This window comes from Chamaea fasciata, unplaced genomic scaffold (assembly GCF_029207755.1).
Source record: "Chamaea fasciata isolate MVZ Bird 193981 ecotype frontalis unplaced genomic scaffold, bChaFas1.0.hap1 SCAF_16, whole genome shotgun sequence".
Classification (NCBI taxonomy): Eukaryota; Metazoa; Chordata; class Aves; order Passeriformes; family Sylviidae; genus Chamaea; species Chamaea fasciata.
In genome coordinates this window covers 6,340,540-6,365,371 of record NW_027094101.1, presented here as the reverse complement: position 1 = coordinate 6,365,371, position 24,832 = coordinate 6,340,540, and the positions used below count along the sequence as shown (strand labels likewise).

Below are 24,832 nucleotides of genomic sequence, written 5' to 3'. Positions count from 1 at the left end.
ACTTTCTCTACCTCTCTGCTGCCATCCAACCTTTTTTTGCTCAGTGACAACTTTTAAGAAGCAGTGAGATGATTACTCTGCTCACTTTGGACGTCCATAAGGAGCAGATCGGAATCACTGGAGCTTTCCTGCCACTCCAGAATGGCATATGTTTCACTTGCCCAGACTTCTGCTGTCACTGTAGCATCTTATCTGTGGCTCGTGGGAGAAAACAGGCTCTCTCCAGAGATGGTGCTGAGATGCTCCATGCATCAGTTCCCACTGATTGCTGAAGCAGTCACGGGGCTGAACTTCATCTTCGAACACCTTGTTGAAACAGCTCTTTGAACCCAAATGCTTTGGCATCTCTTGGCAGACTCTAAGAATTCCCAGGAGGTACTGAGGTCCTCTGCATTTATTTTTCTTTGCTAAAGGAGAGCAGGTCAGGCCCGTGTTCTCTGGCAGCCCTGCAAAATGGATTATCTCGTGTTCTCTGTTATTTCACGTGTTTCATCTTCCTTCAGACCTGAGTGACCTTATGGAGTCAGTGAGTCATTGGTGTCCTCCCCTCCCTTTTACACCTGCAGTGGCTGTGTTCTGGCAGAACACCTGGCAAATAATCATCATATAAATGAGGAAGTCGAGTCACCAAGAGGTTTAATGATTTGTTAAAGGTGACAGTCTCTGCCCTGTGGAAGGACAGTGACTCTTAAAATTAACTGACACTGCAGCAAATCCTATCTCCGTGTATCTGAGACTTTGTTTGGTCAAACTGGATTTTAAAACTCAGTTGCTCTTAGTTTTTTTTTTGAGGAGAGTCCTCATTTTGGATCTGTCCTGAAAGTCAGTAATTGATCAAGAGAAGCAGTCTGTGGCACTTCCTTACACTGGAGATATTCTGCACAAGCCAGCATTGTTTTCACTACAGGGAGATTTTTGCAGCTATTTTTAGTTTGTGGATGCTCTGACAGTTTAAGAATGGCTTTAAGTCAGCAGTTTCCAGGGACCACAGCTAAGTGGAAGCAACTTCCATCATTCTCAGGAATGAGAATATCCTGTCACCAACTTGCATAGGGTGAATCATTAACTAAGACAACTTCTCCAGCCTGTGAAAGGCTGCCTTGTAGACAAGCTCTCAGAAAAATACCCCCAGCTGCAAACACACCAGCAGTCTCAGGGACACTTTTACCTCTTGGCTGTGCATTGAAGTGCAGGGGACAGAAAAGCATTTTCCAGCCCTGCAGCTCTCGTGTGCTTCAAGTGCAGGAAGGACAGGGATAGGCAATTGTCATTGCTGTCACCTCTTGCTGGAAGTCACACTCCTGGTGCAGGTGCAGTCAGTGACACTCTGCTCCTTGTTCTCTTTCTGGGTCACATCTTGACTCTGTCATGTAAAGATGTGCAGTAATGATAAATATAACCAATCACCTGTGTCAGCAGTGCAGGGAGTTCAGGGTGGACTCTGGCTGAGGGCTTCAAGCCTGCAGGGAGCACACCCAGCCTAGGTGAGACTGTGCTGATATCATCGTGCTGCTGTCCAGGTTTGATGCTCAGAGGTTGTGGGAATGTTCCTGTACTCAGGCTCTAAGTACTCACTTCAGCCTTGGCAGATTGATAGATGCCAGCAACAGAAAGATCTTCCCTTCTTCCCAACAATGCTCCACTTAAAATGCTCTTGGTATGAACAAATCCTCCCGTAACCTCTTCTGGTGATGTTATGAATAACCAAGCACAAAAGAGGCTTGACATAAGGAATTTGGATTAGCTTCAGATGTCCCTGGCTATAGGAAACATGAGAAACAGATGAACTGTGTCTAAATTCCTACAGAAGATTTAAAATTGGGTTCTTTCTTAGTGATGTATTGGAAAGAGCCGATAACTGAGGTGCACTTATGAGTCACATTTACCACAATAGAACAGGGGAGAGCGTTTCATGGGATGCTGAGAGCTTTAAAATGCTTTACACTGGAGAGCCTGCATGCCTGTGCCGAGAGATACAGGCTCTGCAATTAGATGTCTTTAGGTGGAGGAGGAGGAGGAGGAAGCAGGAATGCATTTGAAGTGGGAGCAGTGGCCCCATCCACAGCAAAGGCATGGAATGAAAGAGCTGCTTCTGTGCGATGTGGTGCAAATCCCCTCCTGCTGCCAGGTGCAGCTGGGGACCAGGGGCTGAATCGGGCACAGGCAGAGCAGTGGTGACATGTCTCTTCCCTCTGAGGCAGAAGACAGAAAAAGTCAAATTAAGTGTCTTTGGGGAATGGATTAGGAACAGATAGCTTCCAGCTTTTCAGAGGGAAGGCTTTGAAAGAGTAGAAGCACGTTCTTCTGTTGGTCTCCATCCATCACTTGCTGCTGCAGGCAGTGTGGAGGGATGAATGGGAGGCAGTAGAGAGGTTGCTGGGCAAATTCCTCTAGAACTTGCACCATTTTCCAGTGTTGCTTTCCACAATTGCAGAATTGTTTTGTTTTCTGCAACATTAGAGAAACATTCAGCATTAGGGCTACTGCTTTCTGTGTTTGATTTGGAGATTTAACCTCTGTGAATACTTTCCAAGCTGGAAAGTTTGGTGACTGGAGATAGCACTGGTCTGATCCACGTGCATTGTGCAGCTACAGCCCGTGTCACTGTTGTTCCACACATCTGGTTTGCCTTGGGCAGGAATGGGTAAAGTCTAACAGCTTCCAAGGTATGTGATTCCTTTCTGGAATGAGCTGATGAGATCTCCTGGGAGGCAGTGCCACATCCTCCAGAGCACTTCCAGCCCAGAGTTTCCTGAAGCAGGTGGTATGTGTTCGTGTGGCTCAACCACCAGATTAATCTTTTGGTGCCTGACTCTTTCGGAATGGGAGAATTGGCCAGGACTGACCAGTTTTTCTCCAAACTAGAAGATGGGCTTGCTTGGGTTATGTTTCCTAGAGGGGCTCTCAGGCCAGTGCTTCTCATCTTTTTTGAACTCTATTGGTGAATCGATCAGGCTCGGGCCAATAATGTCTCCTGTTTCTTAGAACTGCTACTTAGGCACCTTCTCACATCAATGAAAGCTTTAACAGCCCATGGAAACCAAGCAGCTTTGGGGAGAAAGGAAATAAATATCTCCTGAAAAAAAGTAAAAGCTAAGATTACACATCAGGATAATGTTTTACACCGAAATTTTGCCTGTTCCCTAGCTTTGAGTTGTATTAATGAGATTATCAGGTCTTTTCTGGGAGTCTTGAGATGCTCTGAACTTGTTGAGATTTGTTGATTTTCATAATCACTAGATTTGAATTCTGTGATTTGTAGTGCTTCATTTGAGAATAATTGCATAATCACTGTGTCATTTAAGACTTAAAGTATGTAGTTGTAAATGTTTTTGTGTCATCTTTTAATTCATGATGATGGTGACCTGTAAGAGTGAGCTATATTTTTAATTATTATTTTCTCTTTAAAAACGTTCTGTAAAGGTTCCAAGGGTTTCCTGTAGGGCCTCCACTTCGGCTCAGCACAGTTGTGCCCACTGCATTTCTGTGGGGTCCAGCTACAGAGTTTTGTTGAAATCCTATTACCAAATACTTACGACATATAAACAGAAAAAAATGCTTTGAGAAAACAGCACCAACACAAGCTTATTCCCATGCTCTTGTGGATCCCAACCCTCCTGCTCTTTGCAGTTTGCAAGGATTGTAAGATCCACTTTCATGTGCTTAATACTTTGGTTATTGTGGCAATTAGAACAACAGTAGTTGCTGTCTTGGTTTTCTTTTTGAAGCCCATTGATTCTTTATTTTGGCCTTAATTACAAGTAGTAGAAGAGGTGTTTCTTCAGGGAACTAATTAGTCTAAAAAGCCTGGTTCAGTTAGTGCCTGAGCAGTTTGTCGAATGGGGCCTAAATTCAAGTGCCAATTGCAGTTGTTTTGTTTCAGAACATCCATAATTGTTCACCCTCAGTACTTCTCCACGTTATGAGTTGTGTTTGCTCCCATCTGTTCACCCATGGCCAGAGGCTGCAGCACCTCCATTTCCTCAGCCTGGTTTGTGTTCAGGTGGTGAATTTGAGCACGGCACCATTGCCAGTCAAAACTTGAACAGAATTCAAAGGAAGGGGCTGGGATTTCTCTCTTTATTTTTCTCTTTTTTTCTTTCTCACTTCAGTGTGAGCAGCCTACTAATATTTGGATAAGGCTGGGGAGCAGGGTAAGTGAAAAACCCAGCTGATAGCAGTTCTCACCATGCTGTGAATAAAAACTAAGCTGTTGATATAGATCTCCTCTGTCCAGGGGTGGTCCAGGTAAATTGTAAGGAACAGTTCTGCTTTCTCAGAGGCTTTGCAATTTATCTATTTGCTTTAATCAGTGTTAATGTCAAATGTGCTTTTATGTTGCTAAAAGCTTTTCAGCGAAACAAACTGAAAGCCCAGAGTTGTGGAGGAAGCCATGATCTCCCTGTAATGCAAGTTGTAACATTTTTCTTTTGAATTTTATTTATGCTGTTTAATAAAACAGGCAGTGCTGTAGTAGAACACACGTGCCATGAATCCAGCTGTGGTGGCAGTATCATGGCTATGAAATGCATGGCACATCGATTTGACATATTGATGTGATTTATGTTTTCATTTTGTTTAAACGGCTCTAATGGCTTCAGCTTTGACAGATGTACACTCAGATTTCTAGTTCTGTTGAAGCCCACATTAAAACCACAACTGATTCCTGGCTTAAGACATTGATTTTTATCTGTTCTGTGTTCTTGTGCCCGTTTTCCACACATCAGATTCCCAAATGTGAGTTTTTGTGGCATCGACTTCACTTCTTTTCAGAAAATTGTGGAGACAACTCATTTTCATTGGAAAACTGATTTTTGGAAGACTTGCTAAACCTAAATATTTTTGATTTTTAAAGGAAATCAACAAGAAGCTTGAAAGATTATATGTTATGGTATTAATGGTGTGTAAAAGCCCAATGAGATATTCAGAAACCATGAATGTGAACAGAGTAATTACTTTGCAGAGGTTATTTTAAATAGAATATCAGGTGTAATGGGAGAGGGTTTGAGGCTTCTTTGTATAAAGGTTACCACTGTACATTATTTATATACACAAAGAGTGTCTGTGTCTGTATTAATTATTGAAGTATTTCTTGAGAGCCCACAAATTCTGAATTTTTCATAAAATCTATGTTGTGCAGCGCAGTTGGGAAGTGACCTGATGGTAGGGTCCGTAAACCAGCGATCCTTTTGGCAGATATTATTGCTGAGCCAGTTGTTACCAGCCCTACCTTTGGCAACTCTATTCTGAGTCCTCTCAATTTTATTAAAATATGGAGGCAGAGTTCTTCACTTTCTGCTTGATTCCCTTTTACAAGAGGTCATTTCGCGAGTGAAAATGCAGCCTTAGGACAGATCAGCCCCCTGGTATCTCAAATAATCAGGTAAAATGTGTGCTCTTTTGACTTCCATGGGTCTGGTTCCACCTTAGCAAAATCAGGTGCCGGTTTCTGCAGCGTTCTGTGACCTTTTGCATGAAGGAAGGTGATGGGGACAGCAGGAGTGACATCTGCAGTGACAACCCCTGTTCCTCTGGGTGGGAGCACACTAGCAGTGACTAATGGTCAGTAGTTATTTGCCCTGCACACGTGTGGGTGTGAAGGGGCAGGAGCCCCCCAACTTGCAGAGTGCTGAAATGAGACACCCCTTCTCCAAAGAGCCTGGGCTGGAGGCTGGAGGTCCCTGGCCCCCAAGGCTGCTCCTGCTCCAAGGGATGGATGCTGCCCTTCCTGCACCGGGGGGATTGCTCTGTGCCTTGTGCTTCAAGATCATCTGAGTGCACTTAATTGTCTCTCAGCTGCAGCATGGCAGCCCGCAGAGCTGCTGAAAAGAGAGGAATTGTTGGCATTATGGATGGTACTTATTTAGAGCTGCTCATTGTGCTTGGCAGAGGCTGCCTGGGGGGGGGGCTGTGATGAGTGCAAAACTACCTATGCAGATGGATTTAATTCCTGGGAATGTGTACAGCTGTATAAAATACATGGTGAGTCTCAAATTCTTTCGACATACGTGGTACCAAACACATCCAAGCCTGTTTGAAAGTGTCAGTTAATTATTTTCAGGTATTATTACTCCCAAAAGGCACAATGTAAGTACACACGTACACATACATTAGTGTTCCTAGGAAAGCATGTCTAAAGAGCTCTAGATGAGTGATTTTATGCTCTCAAAACAATAATGTCCCAGGCTAATTCTACAGGCTTTTTATTGCTTTGCTGTTTAGGTCCATTTTTGAAGACAGTAGGTGAGACCATCACAGCTGTATAGAGAAATGACATTTATCTTCCCAGTGCAGTGTGACCTTATTGTTCATAAGTGGCATTTCCTTTCAGGATAACGAGCACCTTTTTATTTAGGCCAGGCGAGATCCACAGTCCTTGTATCCAATTCCTACAGCCCATTGACACTGTACACATTACTGCAATTATTGTGGATATTATTTTCTGTTGCCTTCCACTTGCTCTTTGGATTATGCTTTTTTTCTGACCAGCAAATGGGACTGAGAAAAGGAAAGGTCACACTCAAGTCTTCATGAATATCTGGAGGCTGCTGCATGGCACAAATACAACCACTCCTACAGCAAATGTGAATTTATCTACCCTTCTTTTGTGGCCTTCTTGTACCAAGAGTGAGTCACTATATTGGCACGTATCAGCCTGGGACAAGTGAGCTGGCATTGCCCTGGGGTCAGGCACTTTTAGGCGCACGTAAATCTGTGTAGCTGTTTATCTGCTAGGTTAAGAAGAAAGAAAATTGAAGCATGATAAGAAGCCAAAAAAACCAAATGCTGACAATTCTTACTCGTTAGTATTTATGTGAGGAAGCTCTCTGTTGTGCTCCATGCCAGAGCTTTGCCACCAAGAGCCTCTGGAGCTGAGCTCCCAGCCCAGAGCATCCCACTGTGCCATGGAGGAGCAATTCCACACAGCCTGTGCCTCTGTGGCAGGGGCTAATAACTGAGATTATCTTGGCATATGTCCTGACTTCTTCCCTTGCCCTGACAAATGGAGATCTCTCATGTTTCTGTAGCAGTTTTGCTCAGCAGGCATCCAGGAGCAAGGAAACTCAAAGGTTTCTAATGGAACAATCAGGCACTTTCACCTTTTGCCTTGTCAGGCTGCATTTGCTGGAGCAAGGAGCAATTGTGAGTTGCTGGATTGCTTTCCTGAAATGAGTTGCTGTTTGGTTCACTTAGAGAAGATAAACACCCACATCTCAGAAATACCATCCTGTCTGGCGTCTTTGGCAGTCTCAGCAGAAGGGCCAAGGGAAACAAATGGGCCACGTGTAAGAGAAAATTACACTGCTCCCTCTGGAGTTAATTCTTTCAGCCCAAAACTGAGCAGCAACTGATGGGGCAACATGTGGAAATACTCCCTTTTGTTCCTGCTGCTCAGTTCTGTGGATAAACAAAAGGCTTCAGCCCTGGCTTTGATTAACCCTGCACTTTGCCCTCTCCTGCAGGATCTTACAATGTGAATTAAACTGAGAGTTGGCAAACACAGAATATGTACCAGGCTTGTGCAGTGCAAGGATGTTCTTTACTTGCTCTGATCCTGTCTCTGCAGGAGTTTTTCTTGTACCCCTTTGCAAAATTTTCTTTTTTTTTTTTTTTTTTTTTTAGTAGGGCAAGTTATTAACTGCTGAAGTTTAAAAATTTGGATTTCAGGCCATTTTGATAGCTTTCTCCTCCTTCCTACAGGAGGAAACAATTTTGAGAAAGCTGTAAATCTGTGCTAAACAGAGCTGACATGGGATCAGCCTCCATTCCCACAGAGGAAGAAGCTCTGAGGAGGTCCTGGGCTGCTCTCTGGCAAGATCTGCCACGGAGTTGCAAGGAAATACTTTGCAGGAGTAGAGAAGGTCTTTAAAGCTAGTCAGACTCCTTGGGAAGGGAAACCAGAAGGTTTTCTGCTCCTTGGGTTCTGTGAGAGCCTCCTTCAGGCTTGAAAGAAGGAGCATAAGATTAAGAGGAGTAATTAAAAAGGATGCCAGAAAGCTGGAGACTGGGGATGTTGTGGGCAGTCAGACTGGCTGTGGGAGAGAGGAGGAGAGTGAGCAGACAGTTGGAACAAGAGCTGTGAAATAAGCCCCAGCTATTTTGAGAAGTGACTATTCAATATTTAAAAAGTAGTTTATTAGAAATTTCCCTGCAAATGCTTTTCAGAAACTGGATCCTCTCTGGGCGTGACTCAGACTCCTCCAGCTCTGGTGTTCATTGACACGAGTATTTTCACTTTTGCTGTGATGTGGATGGCTGCTTAACTTCAGTAGTTTTGAGGCCACTCCTGTTTTGGACGGCTCTTGGCACAAGAGGGCTGCAGAAACACTTCCAGTGCTTTTCTTTAACGGCTGCACTTCATATGTTCAATCTGATGTGTAGGAAGGACTAAAAATTAGTCCAAGGTGGCCCACAGAAGCTTGGCTTTGCAGTTACTGGTAACATAAAAGCCTTCTTCAAGTTGTGGGTGTGAGGGGACTTTCAGGGCATCCCCAGCTCCAAGTCTCTGTGCCTGTTCCTATCCCTGATCCTTGGCTTCTCTGGAAAACCAGAGGCAGAAAGGTATTTGCACATTTCGTACATTTGAATGTCTTCATGTCTCCTAACCCCTCCTTCCCACACCCCATCTTTTTCTGTTTCTTTCGATTTTTTTCCACATTTCTTCTACCTTGTCAGCCACCTCCTTTTCGACAGACCATTAAGCAATAACAAGAGAAAACAAAAAACCCAACCCCTTGCTGTTCCCTTCAAGTGCTTGCCTTGCATTTGCTGCCTATTTATAGCTGATTCATTTAAACCACAGTGGCAGTCAATCAGAAATGTGGTGAATCCTTCTTTCAAGAGCATGCCAAGAAAGGATCTTTTTAGTTTGCTTGCTTTATTTATGATTTTTGCTGGAGCCTCTACAGTGTGCCTAAATTCCATTGGGATTTATTTATTTTGAATAAATTCCCAGTTAAAAGTAGAAGAGTTTTGTTCCTTTTCTTAGAAGTTACAGGAGCATGACTGTGGTGTGCAGGGATGTTTGATTTTATTTGAGGGTTTTTTACACTTTTTTTTTTTTTTCTTCCAGTTGGAATCTTGGAGGATTTTTTACTTTTTCAGTGTAAGGAATGTCTTTGGATAGAGAGGCTGTTAACATCTGGGATTTTTTTCCTTCCAGTCTTTTTCCCTTAAACTTCAGGCAAACTCTGCCTCTAATCTGTTTGTAGTACAAACCTGATGGGGTAAAATATTATAACTGAAAATTGTGACTGTCCATGTGGCCTTGTAAAGTTCACGTGATCTTTGAGCTTTGGTTTCTCCTTTTATTGAGCAGCTTGGTGCTAATCTGCTTCAGCCCCTCATGGAATTTACACTGGTGGATCCCAAAAAAACGAGGCAGGAGCTGTGGGTGAGACACTTGTGCGCCACAGGTTGCACAAGACCCACATTAATAAATTAATAATTAAATAAATCAATAAATTAATAAATTAAACTCAGCCAGACTTCTGCTGGCTCTGTGGGATACTCTGAGGTGTTGCTCTGATTGAGGTTGTTTTTGCTTTCCCAAAACAGATTTAGAAAGAAAATACTGTTTGAAACTGGTCTCTGCATTTGCCAGAGCCTCTGCAAAAAGGTTTTAGCAGCTGTAGCTGTACTAGTTTGGGGCTTCCCCCCCTTTTTGTTCTCCCCTTACTCCCTTTGGTTTTATGCCATGATACTCTGGCAGGACAAGCAGGATGAGGCAGAGTCATCTGGAGGGCTGACTCAGAAAACAGGCAGAAAGTTCCAAAAGAAATTCCTGCTTGGCCTCAAACATGAATATCCCTTCTGTGTCAAAGAGTCTCTGCTAACCTTGGCCTTGGTGCAGAAAGTACAGGAAAATGAAGGTACAGGCTGAAGAAGGACAATTCTCCTGTTTGTTTTTCCGTCTCACTGCCCATGATAGGATTTGATTCTGTGTTCTGGACCCTCCTAGGTCAGTTGTGTTTAGAGCAGCCAGCACAGATCAGCTGTGCGAAGCACACTGACATTTGGAAATCCCTGTCTGGAAGGGGAATTGAGCAATGAGCTTCTGCTAATTATAATAGCTATGTTTAAAATGGGATGTTTGCTTTATTCAGCAAAATCCAACTATGCACCCAGACTAGAGGCTGGAAATGCTCTGGCAGCAGAGGAGACAGGTCCTCAACACACACATTCCCAGGGAGGAAGCAAGGGCAAGGCAAGCATTGCTTTGTCAGAGCAAACATTGCACAGTTTCATCCTGGGGGTGGATGCTGTTACCTAGCAACTTCCAAGAGCGTTTGAAATTTGTTGGAGACCCTCTGAGGCTTAGGCACTCTCCCCACTGTTCTGCTGGATGCCAAAACCACACTGGTTGTGATTTCCCAAGCCAAGGACTGTGCTGGCTGAAACCCCTCCTTGACCTTTATTTGAGCTGGGACAACCTATGCAGTAGTGCTGAGAACTAGAACAGAAATCAAACTTGATTTAACAAAAAAAAGTTTGATTTAAACACAGATCTTCACTTCCCAATGTTGTTTTCTGCCTGGCTCACAACAGTTGCACAAGGAAGTGTGCCCACATGCCTGAGGACTCCTGTTGTGAGTGTGTTTGTGGGGATAACAGATATCATGAAGGAGAGAGCTCACAGCACCAATAAAGACGTCTTTTCTGAGCTGTCACCAGCTGCCAACAGCCTTGGGCAGCTTGAAGGAAGGCACTGGCCCACTCAGGGGTGTAAGGTCAGTGTGAGTTGTTCAGTAGCCTTGTTTTAGCAGATAAAAGGTTATCAAAAGTGACTGTGATATTAGGGGACTTGAATAAGAAAATATAGCTGTGCCACTGATTAATTTATGATAGTCTTTGTTTCATCCAGCTATGACCACAGGTCATTTTTTGGGCTCTCATCCATGCCCCACATCCTCACCTTCACTTGGGGCAGAGCCTTTCCATCCCTACTGCTTTTGTCTGAATTTTTATTCAGATTCTAACTCTATTGTAAGCCTTTTTTTTTTTTTAACTCTCCCAAGCACCAGTGTTCCTCTCCAAAGACACTGGCCATCCTCTCCTCTCTTCAGCAGCATTGACACCCTAAGGCTATGGCCTGCAGAGGCCTCTCCTTTCCTGGCAAACAGGAATAATTTCCAGGTATTCAACTGTCAGCTCAGTGGAAAGAAAATGTTGCTTTATGGTTGGTAGACTGACAATAACTCTTTATCCTTTTAAATTAAAAGTGACACACTCACATAAATCATTATAACAGTGCTGTGTGCAAACACAGTGCCTGGGTCCAGAGGAGCTCTGAGATGACAGTGAATTGGGGTGAATACCCTTATTCTTGACTTTGAGAAGTGCAGTGACAATGAATCACTCCTAGTGATGAGATGCAGCAGTGCTGACTCATCGGGCTGAAATTAGAAGGGCTTTTTTAGGTAGAGATGTAATTCCACCATTTTTTCTGATGAATGGATAAGAGTGAACATTTTTGATGGCTAATTTACAGATTTCATGAATTAAATGCCGTTTCTTTCCCTCCAGCTATCAAACCTAGTTGGAGGTAACTTGATGGGGAGAACTTAGATCCAGGGAGGTTGTCCTGGCAAAAATGCACAGGAAGGAGTTGACAGTTTGGTAGATGCTGGGTGTCACATTGCCACCACTTTTAGTTTTTGAGATTTCCTTTTTGTGGATTTGTTGAGTACTGATGTTTGCTTTCATCAAGAGAAGGCTTTGGAGCCTGAATTCATTGTGCTGCTAAACTAAAGGATGAAAAAAAAAAGTAAATAAATGAGCTGGGCTTAAATTTTGTCACAAAATTAAACAAATGCACAAACATTTGTTCCCCCCTCCTTCAACCAGCTTCTTTTATTACATCTAATGGCAAAGGATTCCGTTCCCATTAGCTGCTGTGTCTTCTGTTTGTCCCTAGTTCTGCTTCCCAATTCTAGGAGTGTTAATACAACCTGAAGAAAACACTGTACTCACCAGATCCCAGAATTGTTTACAGTACCTGTTTTCAGATCACCTAAACAGTGATGAATTACCAGATTCCCAGATGTGCTGCATCTGTTTCAGGATCAGGTTCCGGTGTCCCTTCATTTCACCTTTAGAGATTTGACCCCAGCACAGTGAAATTCTCCTTAGTGTCCTCCAGATAATTGTATTTCATTACCCATTTGCTATTTCCCTGTGCAGTGGGCTGGTACTCTTCTAATGGTTTTGAGTTGCACTGATATATTAATAATCTGTTTTACTCCTGGCAAGAGATTTGCAGCTAGCCCTCAATACATAGATTTCATCTTGCTGCTGTTGGGTTAAAACTTTTGTTGGGGAGCAGCAAAAGAGAAGGGACCTTCTGCTACATCTTCACACTCAGCTGCTTCTCCGAGGCAGGACTATATCTGAGGCCACAAAGGGAATTTTAGTGGCAGAGGCTTCTCTGATGGGTGTCCCAGTGATGGGGAATGACTCCTTTGGAGAGTCCATCAGCCTCCCACAGTCACTCGCGTGTGTCCTGGAGATGCTGCGCTGGCCAACTGCATCATGCTGGGAGCAATTGGCTTGGCAGAGTTTCATCAGTCAGGCTGCCCTTTGCTGTTGAGGAAGCAGCTGCAAACTCACATTTTTTTGTTTGGCACTGTATTCTCTCCCCAGGGGACTGCAGCATCATTTGATTAGGATGGGGGGAAGGAGACCTATTACAAAAGTAGATTGTTCCCAGCAGAGCTGTGCTAATCTTTTGGTCTCTGTGCTCCTTCCTAGCAAGGTGCTGAATAAAAACATCAAGGGAAAACAGGGGGAGAGAGAAGTCTCTGGGGTGTTGCCCCTCAGCCTCACCTCACACTCAGCTGCAGCTCAGAGACTAAAAAACAAATGAATGTTCTTGTTTTGAGACGTTTTTGCAGAACTAAGGTGGTTTTGTTTCCTGAGCCCACTATTTTCCTGCCTACCTGCCTCATTTTTAACTATTTCAGCCTGGCACGAGGCTGTCCAACCTCTAGGGACTCATCCTTTCCAGGATGGAAGGTTCAGCATTTTTCCATCTCCCAGTTTGCTTCTCTTCCTTCCCCCCACAGCCTCTGCCTGAGAGATTATGTGAACAGTGTTGATGGAGTAGATTTAGAGAAGTTCAGGGTCTTTCTCCAAGTTTTACATTTTATTGCAGCTGTGAAGGTCACCTTTGTTTTGAGGATCAGGGAGACGAGGTTACTGCCACCCCTGAACGTGTTGGTGCTGGCCTTCTGCACTTATTATGGCGCTTAATCCTTTTAGTGCTGTGGCCCATCAGGTGTGGTTTGTGTCAACAGTGGCACCTTGTGCTCAGAGATTACACTTTTCCAAAAGTTTGGGGAGGGTTTTACAGAGTCGGTATTTTCTTTAGGTTAGGGGGGGAGAGAAAAGGAGGAGTTTCAGAGTTTAGTCTCAGTTGTTAGGCAGAGTGGGAACAAGAACCAGGTTTCTGCTGCAGGACTGCGCAGCTTACTTTAAGCTAGGTCAAACAGTTTGTCAGGAATAAGGATACGGGCAATTTCTGCTTGGAATCCTGTCTTCATCTCATATCAGTTGTTCCACGGTCACTTTGTTAACACCCTTTTCTCACAGTTTAACCAGGCAGAGTTTGGGGTTATTTCATTATAATAAGCTTACTGTCAAGAGTTCTTGACGTTACAAGTGACTGTGTCTCTTAAAGAGAAGGAGAGAGATTGGTCTGTCCTTGAGGCTCGAGAGCTAGAGAAAGGTGTGGTCATTATCCCCTTGTCCGGTAAATCTTGATAGAGTGTTGACAGGAGCCCATATCTTTGCTAGGAGAGATGTTTTCCCTGTGTCTTCAGTAATTATAGCGATGACTTTGGCGATTTTTCAATTTGCAGCTTCATTTTTTTGTTTACTGCCCTGAGTGCTCTGCATTATTCCTCCCTGATTTTGGTAACCAGCTGCTTTTTGTCTCTCACTGGGGGGCGGCATTTCCCTGCACAAATCCAGTACAAAACTGGTTTTCAGAGCAGGAGCAGCTCTTGTTTTTTTGGTGGAAAACACTCTCGCTGCTCTAGACAAAGCAGTGGCCTTCAGTCCCTGGGTGTTGTGGTTTGCTGTGATGCCCAGGAGCACGAGCCCCTGGAGATGTGGGACATCTGGCTCACAGGCATTCTCGTTTCTTGTGTTTCCTGTCCTTGCTTGGGGTAACATTAAGGACTAAATTACATGGAAAAGTACATAAGCTGTGGCCTGAGACACATGCTTTTCGTTTAGCTGCAAGCCTATCCTCATAAATTATGTCAGTAAGTAATGGTCTCTGCTTTGCCTATTGCAGCTTTTCTGCAAGTCAGAGCGAGTGTGGTTTCACTGAATTTAAATTTCTGAAACACGTTCAGAAGTTGTTGGGGAATTTTCCTCTTCACTTTCGCATCAGACCGAGCCCCCTGCCACCTCCAGTCCAGCTCCTGTGAGATAACATGGTGTTCTGGATGCTTTTGAGACAGCAGCAGAGTTTATTTGTAGCTGTTCTTTCCCACTTTATAAAGGATGTGCATTTGATTTTATAAGCAGGAGAAGTTTCTTGAGAACAGCAAAAAGGAGCCCGTAAAGCAGCAAGGAAATTATTTGGCAATGGCTGGTGCTAAACTGTCTGCGTGATCTCAACTGATGCAATTCTGTGAAAGATTGGCAATTTCAATTACAAAGCATCAAAATACGTTAAATTAGAAATGACCAGTTAGTTCAGAGTAATTCTGTAGTGCAGTTCAGAGGTGCAGAAACAATCCTGCACTGCTGCCCTTGGGCAATAATGGTGTGCAATGGGTTGAAGGCCACAAGTGGTGGCTGGCATGGGATAAATGGATATCTGACTGTAAAGTAAACAGGGAAACGCTTGCATGAACTGTTCAAAGCTGAATCCCACGGGTGAGATTCCAGATTGAACACTAATGAAAATTTAATTTCAGTTCTCACAGTATTTTATTATGCAGGATCACAATATGCAAATAAAGTGAAGTCTGACTGCAAGTGGCTGATGAGTTACTTCTGCTCAGTCTCTGCCACCCCCAGAAGTAATCTGTCTGTGGCTTTTGTGAAATCAAAGTTTCCCTTCTGTTTTCCCCACAAGCCAGAGCCTCATTCTTTGCTGAGAGGTAATTAGTGACTGCAAAGTTCTCTTCAAATTGTTCTCATCCTATTCCTGTGTTGTTCCATGTAACTCATCAGCGTGGTGCTTATGTTTCTACATTGGATTGAATTCTAATTGTTGCAGTCAGTGCTTTTCTTACCAGAACTGTCCTGGGAGTGCTGCCATGTTTTCAAGTTTCCTTCTGTATTTCAGCTGCAGCTTCAATGCACTTTCTTTGCTTTGTGTCTCTTGAATCTGATAGAAAAAGATGATATTGTGCTTTTTGTCTTTCTTTCCTTCTTCCCCAGCCTATGGCACCAGATAAGATGTTCTGGCTTGGACACTGTAGAGGTCACATCACACTTTAGCCACACACTCCAGCCATCCAGCTTGAGCCATGGGGCTCCAGCTTCTGTCTTCTTTTGTGAGTGATCAGAGAAATAAGTAACTGTGAAATTACCCAGGGGATGGGGAGCAGCCAGCACAAGGAAACTGAAGTGATTTGGCATGTTAGAACATTCAGGATCCCCTATTTCTGTGATCGGCAGCCGATATATATCCTTGTAAATTTAAATCGTGTGTTAACTTTCTCAAAGAGGAGAAGCAAGAATTTATCTTAGAAGTTAATTAATTTGAAATAGCTATTAATTAACATTATACCTAAATTTGCCAATTATCACACTTGACTTGGATTTGCATACAACTGTTGCATATAAAATACTTCTAAGGGTATCTTGGGCTCCAGTGAGCTGTAAAAAATGCCTTTTTTTGCAGCTGTGTTCCAGCTCTGCCAGGGAAAACCTCTTCCTTCTCCCCTTCCCTACAGAGGTAGTGGCCTTCCTTCTGAGGACTCATACTTGGGATTTCTAGCTGTGAAAGCACAACCCCAGAACAGGCAGCTGTGTATGTCCTCAGGTATTTCCCCCTGACGAGAAAGAAGAAAAATTGCTCTTTCTAATTTGAGGTAGTGAATGTGCTGCTTGTTTCTCTCCCTCGTAGAGCACTGACGCCGTATTAACGTGACTGTTACGATAATCATGTTTTTTGATGAAAGCATAAGACTAAAATGATGTTTCCAAATGAAGGTTGTTTTGATTTATTCCCTGTATGCAGCACGCCTAATTTCGCTTCCCGAACTCTTTGAAGCAAGCTTTTATTTTATGGTGCTGGCTGTTGCCACTGCTATGCTGTACCTGTGAGCTATTTAATGTGCCACATCCGAGGAGTAAATTAATGCAGGTCCACAAAGAGAGTGCTTCGATTTGCTAATTGCTTGTAGAGCAGAGGGTATTGTTGTGTAGAGAAAGACTGTTCATTAGAGACTGAGTAGTTAATTTTTCCCTACGAATGGGGCTCACATTTGAGCTGCTTGCCCATCATTCAGGGCAGCCAGCTCACCATCAGCCCCGGGAGGGGAGTTGGGGGCTCCGGATGCAATCAGTTTAACAGCTGCATTGTCACCACCAGATTGCTTCAGTTTCATTCACTAAACCCTCCCTGACCAGCCTCCTCCAGTGCTGTCAGTGAAGGCTGACTTTTGGAAGGTACAGAAGACAAATTATTGATGCAGGGAAGCAAGTTAAACAATTCAGAAATGTCTCCTTGGAGCTGAGTTGGTTCCTCTCCTTGGAAACCGTTCCTGCTCCTCTTTCAGCCCAAGCTGCAGATTCCCAGTGAGGCTGGAGCACGGGTTCTTCTCTTCCTGCCACTCTCTTTTGAGGATGACAATCCACTGACAGTAGATTAGACTATGTTGTCATGTAAGATGAATATTTTGAATTGACAAACCTTTTCTGAAAGCGTAATGTAATTGACTGAGTACTTGAGAGGATTTTTTTCCCCTGCTTTGCTACTCGATTTTCCCTTACCTAGTTGTGCTGCCTTCTGTGGGTGAATTGCACTGTATTTGTGTATCTGATTCATAATACCTGTTTGCATATCACCTTTCTTAACCCTTGAGCTCGGTGATCTGTGGGAATTTAACATGTGTCTTAGGTAAAGAGAATTTCTTTGGAGCTTTAAGTCAGCTTCCATGCATAGCCTGAAAATTCAACACGGAAGTCTATCCTACGGAGAGATTCCTGAGGTACCAAGGGGGATACGTTCAATTGAAAAGACCCCAACACAGAGCTGAGCTACTCCGAGAATCATGGAATGGTTTGGGTTGGAAGGGACCTTAAAAATCATCTTTCTGTGGGCAGGAATACCTTCTTGGACGAGGTTGCTCAGAGATCCATCCAAGCTGGCCTTGGACACTTCCAGGGCTGGGGCAGCCACAGCTGCTCTGGGCAGCCTGTGCCAGGGCCTCCCCACCCCCACAGGGAAGATTGTTTTCCTAATGTCTAATCTAAACCTACTCTTTTCCAGTTTGAAGCCATTCCCCCTTGTCCTCTCCCTACCTGGATGGCTTTTCCCAGAACAGAACTCTGAGCTGGGACTGGCAAACTGCTCCAGCATCTGCTGCACCCCCTGTGCCTTGCCAGCCCCCCTGAAAGGCCCCTGTCCAACCCTCTTGTGTTCCTTGTCCTCATGTGGCTGCACTGAGAAACACAACAGTCCATTCCTGAGAAGACACACTCCAAGAAACAACCTAACACTGTTTTTTTCAGATCTTTTCCATCCACAGCCTGGGGAATGGCAGCAGGGGCTGAGCAGGCTGCCAGGCACCATCCAGGGCCCTCTGCAGCTCCTTGGCTCTGGGGCTGGCAGCTCCTCCCCAGCACTCTGATTAAGTGAGTTGTGGGGATAAGTTCAGAGCCTAATTTCTCCTTCATAATTAAAAATGCGTGCATCTGTCATGCTGCTGGTGATTACTCTGTGTTTTCTTGTGGCCTAGAAGGAATATGGCAGTGAATCACTTCGCCAGCAGCTGTCCTCCAACAGCTGAGGGAGGTTCAATATTTGATTTAAGCTAATAAAAAGTCTGGGATAGGGCTGATGTTTACAAACTGGACGTGATAAAGCATCCAGATCAGCTCTATCACAGCCTGGCAAGTGCAGACACTGGGGACCCTGCTGAAAATTTGGGCTTTTTCTGGTGCTTCCCCAGCTGTCTGAGTAGGTGGGCAGGGACAGGGAGTGGGAGGGTCCCCACTCTGGACTGTGAGCGCATCCTACGGCATCACTGAGCTGGGGAAGCCTCCTTGTTTCCAGCGTTGTCTTGTAACAGCTCTCAGTGCATTAAATATGTCCCTTTTGCTCTTCTGTGAGAGTTGCAGTCAAATCATATGTTTAAAAATCTTTTAATCTTCATAAATCATTTCTTCCAGCAGTCGAGTAAGTTTTGTAGCTGCTCTCTGAATTCCCACTAGTTACTGACTCTTTCCCTTTGAGATGATCTGCCTAGAAATAAATGCAATGAAGAAAACCTACTTTGTGATTTAGTTCTTATCTGATTGCTTCTTCAAATCATATTGATCTGCTGTTGTTATGCTGCTGGCTTGGACTTGCTGTCCAGGTTTCTCTGTGTGTCTCTGTTGGCACAGCACCTTGAAATGGTTATTTTCCCCAAGCCATATTATAGTTCAGATAAATTATGGCATATTTCCTGCTTGTATTTTCAATTTTTCCCATTCCTTTGTATGATTTCTCTCTTGCTTAAAAGGTTTTTCCAGCCTTTGGCTGAAGCAAAATGTGTTGGAGTCTTTGCTATCCTTTTCCTCTGATTTTTATGGGGGTATTATACTTTAAAATGCTCTTATGCCCATCTAGTTAAACAGGCTCCTAGGGTACTGTTCCTTTGGTGTTGTAAATAAAAATATTTGCACTGTGAGGGTGACCAAGGCTTGGCACAGTGTGATGGCTTGATCCAGGCTGGGTGCCAGGTGCCCACCAAAACCACAGGGGACTGACCTTTGAGGGAATTCCCACTCTTTCAGTGTGGGTTACTCTGTGATTCCATAGGAGTCTGTGTGAACAGGAAGCTGAACAGAGACTTAACCCTCAAACTCAGGACTGATAGCTGCTGTAAGAAAATACATGATTTTTAATGTAATTTCTAATTAAGTAATTCTTGTATCTGGTTTATAATAGGCTCATTGTTCCCATCTAAAGGTCATCTTCATATAGAGGAAGCTGATAAATATACAGAACAGTTGGGCTGGTTTGTAATCACAAACATTCAGTCAGTCTTGGGGTGTTTTGCAGAGTTTATGCCAGCACCTCTCCTAAATAACCTCTCTAAGGTCATGTTTTCTAATTCTTCCCCAGGCAACTCCTGGCTCCTGCCTGCTGCTGTCATTGTACCAGCTTCAATAGCAGTAGGGAAAAGTCTTTCCCAGGTGTCTGCAAATTTACAGTTCCCTGATGTTTCCACGTCAAACTTGGTGACCATTTATTTTTTCTCTTCACTTGCTTGTCCAGGCACTCCAGTTTTGGTTGGGGCTGGAGTCTCCCGCAGTGTTTAATGAGTGTGTCTCATTCTCCTGTGCCAGGTCCCAGGCTTGTATTAAAACCCTTTTCATCTTGTTTCAGTGTCCCTTCCTTAAATAATGTCACATCATTCCCGGCCCTGCACAGCAAGAAGTTGAAACCTTTTCACTTGCCGCTGAGCTCTGGGGCCAGGGAAATCTTGAACTGTTTGCTTGTTTGTTTCCAAAATGGAGCTTCTGTTGTGCTGAACACTAACACTGTATTTTTTTATTTATTTGCTTGCATTTCAGTGCAGTTACCCTCCAAAGCTAGGAATGTTTTGCTTTTCATTGTAATAAACTGCTTGCTCTTTGTCTCTGTTTTGGACGTGGCACTCAAAAGACTCATTTCATATTTGGTGAGAAGTTGAGAGACTCCGGAGGCTTTTCATGAATATTTGCTTGAAATGACACAAATCAGTTTGTAGGAAAGTTGGTTTTATTTCGTTTATTTGTTTACATTGTTTAAATTATCTTATCTGTCATCAGTGACTATTTTTTGGGCTTTCTGCTAAGCAGAGAAAGGCTGATTGCAGCCTAGCAGTGTTACAAAATCAAGGATGTGGGAAGTAATAGCACTCATGTATTGTGTGGCTTCTCTTAACCATCTCCTAAATACCTATTTGGATTAAAATCGTTTTTCATAAACAAAACTCTGTAAAAGATCCTTTCCTGAGTCAAGTTCCTGTTTCCCCTCAGATTATGCCAGGAGAGCCAAAGGCATTTCTGCGCTGGTTGGAGATTCTTTACATTCCAAATTTCCTTTTAAAAAAGTAAAAATGCTGCACTGAGATCTTTTCTCATGGAAATTCAGGAGGTTTATGTTACAGAGCAGATCTTCTTGATGTTTTACCACAGCATTTTGGAAGGCTTTCAAACCCAACCCTGGACTCCAGAAATTCAACAGAACATTTTCCATGAAGTTAGCTTGAAACACACACTCTTTTCAGGAGCTGTGGAGCTAAACCTCCTCCCCTTCGAAGTTGAGCTGGGCAAAACTGGGTGGGTTTTAGACCACTCTTTCTGCAGCTTCACACAAATGGAGTGGAGGCACAGTTCTGGCTGGACCATGGGATTGAAATTTGGGCTGGCTCATCTGGTGGCATTCTCTGCAATAAACCTGGTTTGTCTTGTGCATTAGACTCCAGGGTCTTTGGGACAGGACTGTCTCATGGCATGGGGTGCTGACAGGACAGAACAAGACCAAACACTTATAATTCCTTCTCAGTGCCATGAAAATCATGGTGCCATATGTGATTTTTTTTTTGGGGGGGGGGGGAGGTCAGGGAGGGGAACAAAATTCTTATTAAACTTCCAAAATTACATCCTAGACTTAATTTCCTTTTTTTTTTTTTTTTTCTCCCTGTGTCTTGAAGGCTCAGCTGTCTCAGGTTCTGGAAGAAGTGGGAAACCACAAGCAAAGAGCAGAGATGGTAAGTGTTCAATTTCTGCCTTCCCCCCCCCCCGGTAGTTTTAGAGAGCAGTAATATGCAAAGTTCAGTTCATTTAAACAGTGGATCAGTTCCAGATATTCAGAAATGAACAGCAAATAAACATTGCAAAAGTTGTGTTGCTGCTGCCAGTCTTGGCACTCCCTGTCTTCATACTCCTCACCTGGAAAAAGTGTTGGATGAGATCTAGTGGTCTGTCTTCCTTTTCTTGGCAATTCCTTTTCTCCTTAGCAGTTCTAGATCACAAGCAAGCATTTAATTTCATACTGAATTAACTCCTTTCATTTGGGGGCCTTTGATTCAGTCTCTAGTGTTCAAAGGACAGGCAGATGAGATACAAGAGAATTACCACAAACGATTTTTTTATAATATCTGTTAATTTTCCGTTGAGTTCGTCTATTTTATTGGCACTTCCCTCAAGGACCAAAAATAATACAAGGACACAAAGCCAGGTAGCAGGGAGGTTTATGTGTAGTTTCATGACTTGAATATGATTTTTTATACTCAGGAATAAATGAGGTGTCAGTGTAAAGCCGTTTCGTGAACTGATATTTTTGCTAATGGATGAACTGTGGGATTCTTGCAACTTTTTCTAGTCACAAGGAAAACCTGAGCAGTATCCAAGATGCAGACTCATTCTGTAGATGTGATTAATTTTATTACTAATATAAAACCAGGCCTGCAGCACTGGCTAGTAAGTAGATGCTAAACAGACATCTGTTCTAAAATCCTAATCATAAACTAGAGTGCCAACACGGGTCTTTTTAGACTTGTGCTGAGCTCTAGTAGGGCACTGAAGGGCAGGATGAGGTGCCCCTACTGTGCTATTAATGGGTTGCCATACGTCTGTTAGGATCTTTTCTTTAATTTGTGCCTCTTGCTGTTTCAACATCAGATTTTTCCATCATGAGAGCGTTAATTGATTCCAGTTCTGCGGTGGTCTCACGTTGTGGGCAAACACTTTTGTGTGCCCAGCTGCTTTCTGTGGTGACACAGGCCACAACTGACTTTCCAAAGAAAACCGAATTAATCCTATTTACCATCTGATCTCATTAAGTGCTGCCTTGTAACAGTTTCAAATTCTATGCAATCAATTTTGTGTTGTGCTCACTGGGTGTATCAGAGGAAAAACTTGCTGTTATGTTTTAAATGTTCTGATGTTCTGGAGGTTTTTTCTTAAACATTTCAAAGTTTTTCTTTTAGGCTCATTAAGCTTGTTTTTTGAATTGTTTGCCTTCGAAAATTTGTTGTATTAAGCAGGCTAGCAGAGAAACTGAAACTTCCAGTGTTAAAGCATTAATTGGTGTTGTGCATCAGCCATCAGCAGAGGATAAAGCAACAGTCAGTGTTCAGTGCCTATTCCCAAGGGTTTCTCAGTGGAAAACTGCTGGTCTTGTGATCTTCCAGTAACTCTTACATCAAGTTCCCATGAACAGGCTGTTTTTTGTGGTGGTGCTTTAGACCATAGATTGCAGATTGTGACGTGTGGGCTTTATTCAGCAGCTTGAATTTATTCAGTAAATACAGGAGAATTGATTCCACAGAGGAAAAGAGATTTTTTTCCCCCCATCTTTTCCCCTTTTGAGGGAAAACCTGACAGTATAGTTCCTCCTTTTCACTGGTAGTGGATGGTTCTTCTGCATCCCCAGTCAAAATCTCCCTGGTAGGGAAAGTTGTTGTCACTTTGTGTCTTCTGCAGTGTTGATGGTGACTGAGGTCTCTGAGGACCTCTGTTTGGATGGGGCTGTTCCATAGCTGCCTGCCATGGGCTGCTGTGGATGTGCCACCAGCCCCACTCTCCTTCCTTCCATCCAGCCAAATGCTCTTCATGTGGTTTTTTCCCCCCCTCTCCAGATCAGTGTCACCTGGGTGGCCTGATTTTCAGACTCCTTTAAATTTGCCACTTCATCAAAATTACTTGCCTGGTTTGGATTGCTGACCTCTCACCTTTCTTTCCATCCCTTTCACCCATGAGCCTGCAGTCTCAGTTGGATGTTGAACTGGGAATGCTGAATGTCCTGCTCTGGGTGCTGCCAGATGTGGATATTGCTTTTCATCAGCTCTTCTGCAAACAGGCCTGTGGCTCTGAGTGAAATGGAACAAACACCTGTCAGGTGCTCTCGTGCAGTCTGATGAGACCTTTGGGACAAACCTCTGTGCAGGTGACACCTCTGCTGCCACCCTGCAGAGCTCTGATGGCTCTGCCACCCTCCCTGGGGCACTGGAAATGGAAGATCTGGGCTCTGGCTCCAGGGAACTGGCTGATGGCACCTCACTGAGGAGAGCCAAGGACTTCTTTCTATCAGTGGGGGCATCCATGGTGCCCTGGTAAATGAATCATTCTTTACACTTTACAATATTTAAAAGTATGATATTTGTGGGATGAGTCTGATGGGATGGTGGCCTCAATACAACAGCATCTGCACACTCAGGGCCCTCTCCCCCGAGGATGAGCTCAGGGAATTGTGTCCCCAGGGACAATGGGAGATGGAGGGTGGTGTGTGTGGTAAGGAACCCTTTGCCAGGCCAGAGCACAAGGTCCTGCTAGAGGAAAATGGGATGCCAGTGGAATGGAGTGGCTGTTTTGGCTGCTCCCGTGCAGGGATTCATTGCTTGTCAACTAAAAGTGAGCGTGCTACTGAAGGAACAACAGAAAAAGAATTTTAAATGTCTTCAGTTAATTGCAGTTGACAAGACAAAGGCGGTTTGACTTTCCAGTATTAATTAGCAAACCCATACTAATTAGCTTGTATAAGCACAATTCATGCCTCTTTCCCTAAATGCAATTAATATTGCAACTGAAGAAATCTCTGGGCTGTGCCTCTGTATCATTAACATACTTTGCCCTAATTAGACACGGCCAGTAGTGGCTGGAGAAATGAGTTTGTGATTACAACCATAAAAAACCCTCTAATATTTTATATCCTTCAGGGAACTTGAACCTAGAATTTATTTTTTTGATTTAAGAAAAATTACCCTTATCATTGTGCTGTGTAATTAACAATGAAACTTTGATTTTCCTCTCCCTCTAACCCTTCACTTATTTATTTTTCTTTATTCACAGTTTTAGCATGTTCATCCTGTAAGGGAACAGTGTCTGCCCATAAGGCACATAAGGGTCTCACTACTCTTGATAGGGCTCAGGTCACTGAGCTGCCCCACAGATCCATAGGGTTTTTCTGTCTTTTATTTGCTGAATGTTTGTTGTTTTCTTTTTTTTATTTGTATGAATGCACACTTTTCTGACAATTTGATCAGCACTGGAAGTTTTCTTTATTGACGCTGGTGCTACAGTGACTTTATTTCCAGGATGTGTGAAGAGGTTGCTCAGAGTTCACACAGCTCCCTGATCTGTGGTCCCAGGACCTTATTTCTCATGCCATGTTAGTTTAGTGCTCTACAGGCCTAAAGCTGAGAGAGAGCTTCACTCACACCAAAATATTATTTGTGGAAAATGCCTTCTTGTTTGTTATATTGTTTTTCTTTCCCTCCCTGAGGGAGGGAAAAAGAAGACATGTTCGTTTTTGTAATTTTCGTTTGCCTTTTTCATATCCCTTTATAGACACTAGGAGATTGTTTGGCTCAAGCTTGCCATCCAAGCAACAGCTCTGATCTCTGATCTTACACTTTCTTCCAGTCTGGTTCTGAAGCAGGGGGCATTCATGTCAAGATTTTTTGTTCTCCATCATTAATCCCTGAGGGAAGTTGGCTTGGTATTAAAAAAGCATCACCTGTGTTTTCATTACCCTGAGGTGCTCTGGGTATCTTTTGGCTTTCATCTTCAAAAGACAGCTTGGCCCATGTGGGCTCTGAAATCTATAGACTGCTCTTTGGAACAAATTAAATTTCACCCTCCAGCAGATTAAAAAGGATGGATATAA

At 43.5% G+C, this 24,832-nt stretch overlaps 1 protein-coding gene across 3 annotated transcripts in view; it reads left to right on the top strand.

The window, feature by feature from the left end:
- MAD1L1 (mitotic arrest deficient 1 like 1) overlaps positions 1–24,832 on the top strand; it is a 347,279-nt gene that overhangs the window by 146,805 nt on the left and 175,642 nt on the right. For all 3 annotated transcript variants that reach the window (XM_066198140.1, XM_066198141.1, XM_066198142.1), the window contains one exon: positions 20,877–20,933. In XM_066198140.1, coding sequence (XP_066054237.1) covers positions 20,877–20,933 — 57 coding nt within the window. The remainder of the gene's footprint in view (positions 1–20,876; positions 20,934–24,832) is intronic.